The sequence below is a fragment of the Octopus bimaculoides genome, chromosome 22, assembly GCF_001194135.2.
Source record: "Octopus bimaculoides isolate UCB-OBI-ISO-001 chromosome 22, ASM119413v2, whole genome shotgun sequence".
Taxonomy (NCBI): Eukaryota; Metazoa; Mollusca; class Cephalopoda; order Octopoda; family Octopodidae; genus Octopus; species Octopus bimaculoides.
This window is the reverse complement of record NC_069002.1, coordinates 27,415,545-27,424,455: the sequence shown is the minus strand read 5'-3', so window position 1 is coordinate 27,424,455 and position 8,911 is coordinate 27,415,545. Positions and strand designations below refer to the sequence as shown.

The 8,911-nt window shown below is 37.1% G+C and overlaps 1 protein-coding gene across 2 annotated transcripts in view; it reads left to right on the top strand.

The window, feature by feature from the left end:
• Window positions 1-8,911, top strand: part of LOC106872989 (nuclear pore complex protein Nup107) — a 36,531-nt gene that overhangs the window by 10,533 nt on the left and 17,087 nt on the right. For both annotated transcript variants that reach the window (XM_014920179.2, XM_014920178.2), the window contains exons 6-12: window positions 590-649; window positions 1,762-1,831; window positions 3,017-3,173; window positions 4,456-4,585; window positions 5,432-5,503; window positions 7,221-7,312; window positions 8,566-8,644. In XM_014920179.2, the coding sequence (XP_014775665.1) occupies window positions 590-649; window positions 1,762-1,831; window positions 3,017-3,173; window positions 4,456-4,585; window positions 5,432-5,503; window positions 7,221-7,312; window positions 8,566-8,644 (660 nt within the window). The remainder of the gene's footprint in view (window positions 1-589; window positions 650-1,761; window positions 1,832-3,016; window positions 3,174-4,455; window positions 4,586-5,431; window positions 5,504-7,220; window positions 7,313-8,565; window positions 8,645-8,911) is intronic.

The following is an 8,911-nucleotide window of genomic DNA, read 5'->3' as shown; positions in this document are numbered from 1 at the left end:
TTTAGAATTTGTTGTGTAGGCACATGGCTTTGTGGTTAGGGTGTTGGACTCATGATCATAAGATTGTGGTTTCAATTCCTGGACCGGGTGACGCGTTGTGCCATTCAGCAGAACATTTCATTTCACATTGCTCCTTGTCTACTCAGCTGGCAAAAGTGAGTTATCCTGCGAAGGACCAGCGTCCCATCCAGGTGGGGAATATATACGCCATGAAACTGGGAAACTGGCCCTTATGAGTCGACATGACTCCCAAGAAGGTAGCTTTTACTTTTACATTAGAATTCTTCTTACTCTGTCAAATATAATGCTTATATATTCATGTCACTTTGAATCACTCATGTATTATCTTGTAGCTTTCAAATTTCAATGATTTGATTGTTTATGTTTAGAAAGACATTGTAGAGTACATGTGAGAGGCTGGATCTGGCCAGGTTGAACATAAAGCAGGAAGAATATTTGGGTCAGTTTAAATGCTAAAGGGTTAAAACTTTTCTGTTCCCTAAACTATAAACTTTTTAAAACCCTTTTATTTTTTCTTTCTAGAGATAGAAATGCTTTAATCTTTTGTATTTAATATCTTTTTCTTCAGTCATTCAGTGAATCTGTGTTCTTACCCCCTGCGGGCAGTCCTGCAAACCAGTCACTGTTGGTAAGTTGTGTATCTTCATATTTGATTGTATCATTGTCATCCTTTTTAAGTTTGCAAGTACAGGTAAAACAAAGATAAACATGACAATAATAGTAGTATGAGAGGTTACAATGCTTAGCATTTATATTTGGGTCTCTCCCACCCATCACATTTATGTCAGGTCTCCCTATCACCAACTATCTTTGTTACACTCTCTTTCCTTCACATTGCTCTTTCTTCTACTCTCTCTCACCATCACTCTTCATTCATGCTCTTTCTACTCAATCTCTTTACCAACAACCATCATGTTACTGTATATCTCACTCATGCTCTCTCTGTCTCTCCCTCTCTTTCTCAAAGATGGAACTTTGTGTCTCACCTGAAGGTAATCTAATCTTTCTTCAGAAATAGCAATGGGATTGGTTTGGGTTCCATCTGTAAGTATTATTTATCGTCCAAATGTAATGGGCCTCACAGAGGCAATGACGAAAGACCGAGACCTCTGGAGATATGCTGTGACTGCGAAGACCTGACAAATAAAGTGAGTTCACGGCTGTATCCTACACCTGTTTTGCATAACCAGCCCCAGCCCATGCTGGCATGGAAAAAAAAAAAACCAACATGAAAATAAATGAATAATAACAGTATGTTGTGCATTTAAAGAATTGGTAATTTCTCAGCCTAGATCTGTTTTTTGAGGGGTTGGTAAGTTACGAGTGGGCAGGGCCCACTCTTAACTTACCAACCCACCCTGATTTTTATCATACAAACTTTGTTTTAAAGTGACCTAAATTAAAACCTATCAAAATGTCATGTTAATTTACATTCCAAACATTCCAGCTTTGCTACATTCATCTGTCTTTACATTCTGGGGTCAATTTTGCCTTTCATCCTTTCAGGGTTAATAAAATAACTACCAGTCGTTCACGGGGTCAATCTAATCAATTAGTCCTCTCCCCACAAATTTCAGGCTATGTGCCTATAATAGAAAGGATTATTTTGAAAATTAATTGGAACAAAGCCAGTGTATTTCAACAGAAATATCATAACAAAAGTGTTAATGTTGTCTTTGTGCTTATGTACTTTTGTAATGAAACTGCTTTTAAAAGTGGGGTTTCTGCTTGTGTTTTCAGGAGGGAGTGTTTGATGATGTGACAACAACTAATTTGGGTCTCTTGTTACAAGATGACCCAGAACTTGCTGGTAAGTTGGAATTATTTCAGCTCCTCTTCTAGTAGAGTGTGTGGCAAAAAAAGAAAGGCCGTCCACATTATACAGGTTAACAAATGTTCCAACAGAAAATGCATGCTCTGCCCTGACCCAGCCCATGATGGAGGATGAAAAGTAAAGTGGACCTCATTGGAATTTGAACTCAGAGCATAAGGACAGACGAAATGCTGCTAAGTGTTTTTGCCTGGAATGCTAAGAATTCTGCCAGTTTGCCACTTTGTTACAAAGGAATATTCAGTTAACAGAAGTGTTGAAGTGAGAACGGTTTGTCCATGTGTATGGAAGTAATCATTTGTGTCTGTGATAAAATTAAGATAACATTTTAAAAACAATATAAACATAAGATAAAAATGAATATTGTAACATTGTATATTTTGAATTTGGAAGTTGAATAATTGGCGGCAGGAAGAACAACCAGTTTCTACAAAACGGATTCTAAAAGTTTTGATTTTGGATTCTTTTTGCAAGTATTTGGATCTGAAACTGTGTGAAAACAAATTGTGCTATATTTGAGTAGAGCCATAACTGATGAAGTCAGCCCCCCACACACACTGGTTGTTGCTTGTCTATATTTCACTTCTCTTTTTCAAAACGATGCTTGTTTATGTATCCAAAAGTATTTTTACACTGCATCAATCTATACTTTTCTCAATAGTGTGTGTCTATACATGTATGTATATATGTATATATATGGAGAGAAGAGAAAAAAATCTCTCCAAATAAATCATCATCGTTTAACGTCTGCTTTCCATGCTAGCATGGGTTGGACGATTTGACTGAGGACTGGATGTGCCACTAGCATGAAAGCCAGACAGCTGCTCTGGCAATGATCATGCTCGGACGGTGCTGTTAGTGCTCCACTGGCACAGGTGCCGGTCATCGAATATGGTTCAATTACGATTTCGATTTCACTTGCCCTGAAAAATGTATGATCTCTTGAGGAAGCTAGAGGGTGTTATAGCAGAAAACTTTTGGGTGGACATAAACATGAGTTGTGTTAAAAAAGAAAGAGAAGTGAAATATAGACACAACAACTGGTGAGTATGTTTATAGGCTTCATAAATAATGCCACTTTCCAGAAATAACATAATTGCTAAAACTGTATCATTTATCCAAAATTGCATCTAATCTATCCATCATCTTGTTTGCTATGTTTAGCCTGTACTGGAGTCTACAGTGAGTTCCAGCAAGCATTCAAAGAATCAATCAGACCCCAACAGTTGTTTGATTTGTTGAAGCAGTATGAGGCTGTCTGTGCTGAACATCTGCACCTTCTCAAGACAATTATCATGAGGGCTGCCCCAAACCAAGTCAAGTAAGTAGCTTCTATTCTTCTGACTTTTACTTTCTTCAGTTATTTGACTGCAGCCATGCTGGGGCAATGCCTTGAAGAATTTTTAGTCAAACAAATCAATCTCGAATTTTTTTTTTTTTTTTAAGCCTGGTACTTATTCTATCAGTCTCTTTTGCTGAACCTCTAAGTTACAGAAACATACCAACACCAATTTTCAAGCAGTGTTGAGGGACAAACACAGAAACAAAGTCAAAAACATGTGCACACATACACACACACACATATATATACAACAGACTTCTTTCAGTTTCCATCTACCAAATCCACTCACAAGGTTTTGGTCAGCCCAAGGTGCCACACAGTAGTACTGAACCTGGAGCCATGTGGTTGGGAAGCAAGCTTCTTACAATACAACCATGCCTGTGCCTATATATATATATGTGTGTGTGTGTATATATATATACATACATATATATATGTGTGTATGTGTATATAAAGTCATAAATGATAGAGAATTAGTTTGATGAAATTTTATTTGACAATAAGAAAATCCAAATATCACGACAAATTGTTTCATAACTTAAAAACATGTAAATAATTTATATTATATTTAATAATAGATAAATTACTTACATGTCTGCATTAATGCAAAAAAGTCCTTTAAAATAATGCAGAATTTAAGTTATGTCCTGAGGTGAAAGAAAATCTTTGTTAAATACTATTAAAAAGAAATGAAGATTGGGACAGTCTACTATAATGAATCCATAAACACATATATTATACTCAGGTCAAATAAATTTAATATTTACTGAGTATTAATTGAAACAGCTGTAAAGGATGATGATTAATTTGCTGTTAATAATAAACAAGTATTAACTTCCCAGTCTCCATTTTCTTTTTCTTTTATATGAACATAAACTTTAAAGGAAATTAATTTCCCAAAAATACTAGGTATTGAACCAGTATTTCCTTGGATGAAACCATCCTTTCATGAAATTAACACAACCTCTAATTGTATATATATGTGTGCGTGTGTGTGTATATATATATCTGTGCATGTGTGTATATGAGTCTGCCTTGTATCTGCCAGACAGGAACAGATATTATTCAAGAAACAGGCACAACTGATTTATAAAATACATGGATGTTAAACAATGATGGTGATGTTTTTCTTCTTCATTCAAGAGAAAGAATTACATTTTTTTGTAAAATAAATACTTCTTTCTCTTCTTTCCACTCAAGAGCTGCACTCTCAACTTTAAAATTTCTTGTGTCTTTATCTCTCTCTCTCTCTCTCACACAGATACAATAAAAAGCTTGATGTTTACAACCTTTTGTACGCTGAGCGCTGTACGTGGCAACTTCTCATCTCTTTGTTGATTAATCGCCTTGAAGACAGTCAAATGGAGCAGGACGGAGAGGAGCCAATGTCAGTAGGTTCTATTTTCATGTAATTCCAGTTGTAGAAAGAAGAGATGAACTCTTGTGAATCGTCTTACAGAATATTTTTAATATTATGAGTAAGAATTTTCATGGGAAATATAATTAGTAATTAATCAGAAAAAAGTATAATTTGTTCAGTAATTAATTCTAGTAAAGTATTAAACTTCATTGCTGAGGGATTAGTGTTGGTTTTGTTTACATTCTTTAAATATATTATTGTGGAAGCATATGGCCAAGTGGTTAGGGTGTTACACTCACGATTTAGTGGTCGTGGGTTCAGTTCCAAGATTGAGTAGCAGATTGTGTTCTTGAGCAAGACACTTCATTTCACATTGCTCCAGTCCACTCAACTGTAAATGCAGTAACCCTGCAACGGAATAGCTTTCCAGTTGAACGGAATGTTGAACTGTTTGCCTAACTAGTGGGGTGGCATTGTTCAAAAGCTAAAACAAAGCAAAGCGCACTGTGACCAGCGTTGTATAACAACATCCAATAGTCTGATCAATCATGAGATTATTATTATTATTATTATTATTATTATTGTTATTTACTATTATTAAGGTGGTGAGCTGGCAGAATCGTCTGCACACCAAGCGAAATGCTTAGCGGTATTTCATCCATCTTTATGTTCTGCGTTCAAATTCCACCAAGGTCGACTTTGCCTTTCATCCTTTCAGGGATCAATAAATTAAGTACCAGTGAAACACTGGGGTTGATGTAATCGATTAGTCCCCTCCCCCAAAATTTCAGACCTTCTGTCTATTGTAGAAAGGATTATTATTTATTATTATTATTATTATCATTATTATTATTATTATTATCATTATTATTTTCAGCTCCAATATCCCAGTGAATACAACCTGATGTCTCGTCTGTTTAAGAAGGATTCCAGTGTCAGAGAAGCACAAGTAATATTTTGATTTCCTCTTAGTTAAACATCTTCCCTATTTTATGCATATATGTGAGAAAGAGCGTTCGTCCCTGCATAGAATATTGTTTCATTTCTATAGAGAAGACTCCATTCAAACAAAAGCTGCAACGTCTAGCCATGTTATAGGCAAACAATGATTTATATACACACACAGACACAAATACAATACATTTATATATTTTATCATCATTTAACACCCACTTTTCCATGATTCCAGGATTAATATGGAATGTTTTGAGGCAGAATTTCTACAGCCTAGTGCTATTCCTGTTGCCAACCAACCAAAGTAGTATTTTCCCATAGCTAGACTTGTTTTTTTTGTTCATGGAAGAAGCAAACAACCCCTCTTGTATGACAGTGATGCTCATTTACATGCATCACATGAAGTCTAGACAAGGGTACACACAAAATCATATGCATACGCATACACAAACATATACATACATATATATATATATATATATATATATATATCATCATCATGATTTAACATCCGTTATCCATGCTGGCATGGGTTGGACGGTTTGAAAGGGCTGGAAGGCTGCTCCAGACTCCAGTCTGATTTGGCATGGTTTTCTACAGCTGGATGCCCTTCCTAACACCAACCACTCCGAGAGTGTAATGTGTACTTTTATGTGCCACCGGCACGACACCTGGGTACGTTTATGTGTCACTGACATGGGTGCCAATTTGCATGACACTGGTATCTGCCATGACTGCAATTTTACTCGGTTTGATGGGTCTTCTTCTCAATCACGACATGATGCCAAAGGTCTCGGTCATTGCCTCTGTGAGGCCCAACACTCAAAAGGTACTCAGCCACTTTGTCTCCATGAAGCCCAATGCTCGAAAGGAACTCAGCCACCTCGCTTCTGTGAGGCCCAGCACTTGAAAGCTCAGCCACTTTGCCTCTGTCACATATGCTATATATGCTATATATTTTACAGTATCCTCTTTTATGGGACAAAGTACTGAAGGACGACATCAGGATGCTGAATCTTTCTCTATACAAAAACACCCATCCTCTGCAGCAGAAGTGTTAAGACCAGTCCCCTTGGGGTCCTGTGCTGGTGCCATGTAAAAGTGCCTTTGCGGTGCTATGTTAAAAGCACCCAGCACACTCTGTAAAGTGGTTGGCGTTAGGAAGGGCATCCATCCATATGAACCAAGCCAAATCAGACTGGAATCTGCTGCAGCTACCCAACATGCCACCTCTGGTCAAACCATCTAACCCATACCAGCATGGACAACAGACGTTAAATAATGATGCTTATATGTTAACTATTTAATCTGATGTGTGGTGACATCTTAAGCAACTCTAAGTACATCCTCCATAATCAGTTTACGGATGCTGTTAATGATGTTTACCACTTTTAAATCTGTATTGTGAACAAGAAAGCATCATTAGAAATTAGAATTAAAGCAACAAGCTGGCAGATTTGTTACGGCACCAGACAAAATACTTTATATTATTTCTTCCAGCTTTTGGTGTTCTTAGTTCAAATGCTGCCAGGATTGACTTTGGCTTTCATCTTTTCTTGGCTGATAAAATATGTGCCAGATGAGCTCTGGGGTCATTGCAATTGACCTAGCCTCGCCCCTTGAAATTACTGGCCTTGTGTCAAAAATTGGAAGTCTGTATTAAAAACTAACAGTTTCTTTGTTAATAAGAATTCTTTATTTTTGTACTCTAGATTGTAGTTGACTGGTTGGAAAGTTGCAGTCATGAACATCTCTCCACACTTGCAGACAATCCAGAGTTTTATGCCGGTAAAGAAGTGGCTTGGTAAGTTTTGGCAGCTTTTCTTCTTGAAATCAGTGGTTCTCAGCTGAGGTCCATATAAGATATTGTTAAAATTTATCTGTCATAATTTGGTTATATTTCTACAATTTGCAAAATATTTTAGCAATTTTTTAATACAATTCCTAGGCACAGGCATGGCTGTGTGGTAAGAAGCTTGCTTCCCAACCACATGGTTCCGGGTTCTATTCCGCTGTGTGGCACCTTGGGCAAATGTCTTCTACTATAGCCACAGGCCAACCAAAGCCTTGTGAGTAGATTTGGAAGACGAAAACTGAAAGAAACATGTCGTATATATATATATATATATATATATATATATATATATATATATATATATATGTGTGTGTGTGTGTTTGTATTTGTGTTTGTCACCCCCACAATCACTTGACAACCGATGCTGGTGTATTTACATCCCTGTGACTTAGTGGTTCAGCAGAAGAGCCTGATAGAATAAGCACCAGGCTTACAAAGAATAAGTCTTGGGATCGATTTCTTCGACTAAAAAGGTGTTGCTCCAGCATGGCCGCAGTCAAATGACCGAAACAACTAAAAAAGTAAATTCCTCATATATATAGTTATCATAAGATTGTGGTTTCGATTCCTGGACCAGGCAACGTGTTGTGTTGTTAAACAAAACACTTCATTTCACGTTGCTTCAGTCCACTCAGCTGACAAAAATGAGTAATCCTGCGAGGGACCGTCGTCCCATCCAGGAGGGGAGTGTATACGCCATGGAAACCAGGAAATCGGCCCTTATGCGTCTGTGTGACTTGAGATGGTAACATTACCTTTTTTTCACTAGAGATGTGATATTGCGATGTCATTAAATATTGTGATGTCTTACCTGATATTAGGCATTATTGTGACATTCCGATGTCTTATCTAGTAGTCGGCAGTATTGTGACATTACTGTTTTTTACTACTGCTGGTTTTTACTGCATATGTTTTAATTACTATCTGGTTGTAATAGGTGTTGTTTTGATATCCTGTTTAAGCTTTCATCACCTCATAGCCAGGAAAGAAGACAGTGCCTGTGACCCTCTACAGCGCCTCAAAGACTTGTAGGAGATAGTAATCTTCAGACCAGACACCTGTCTTCTAAAGGTTACTCTTTATTCAGCTTAGACATTCTATTGTTGAACATTTCTGTTTGATACAGGCTTCAGGAAATATTTCCAAAAAAATAAGATTCCATTTATATATTTATATATTTTTATTTCTGAAATCTTTTTTAGGGAAAACACCCTTCACCGGCTTCGTAAGAGAAAGCAGCTTGCCGTATCAGAAACTGAACGGCCCCTGATTGATGAATTGGTGAGTTATTATCTCCCTTGAATTTGTTCTCCATCATTTTTCAACCTTGGTCAAATGAGTTATTTGGTTTTTATATATATATATATACACACACACACACATATGTGTACATCATCATCATCATCATCATCGTCGTTTAACGTCCGCTTTCCATGCTAGCATGGGTTGGACGATTTGACTGAGGACTGGTGAAACCGGATGGCAACACCAGGCTCCAGTCTGATTTGGCAGAGTTTCTACAGCTGGATGCCCTTCCTAACGCCAACC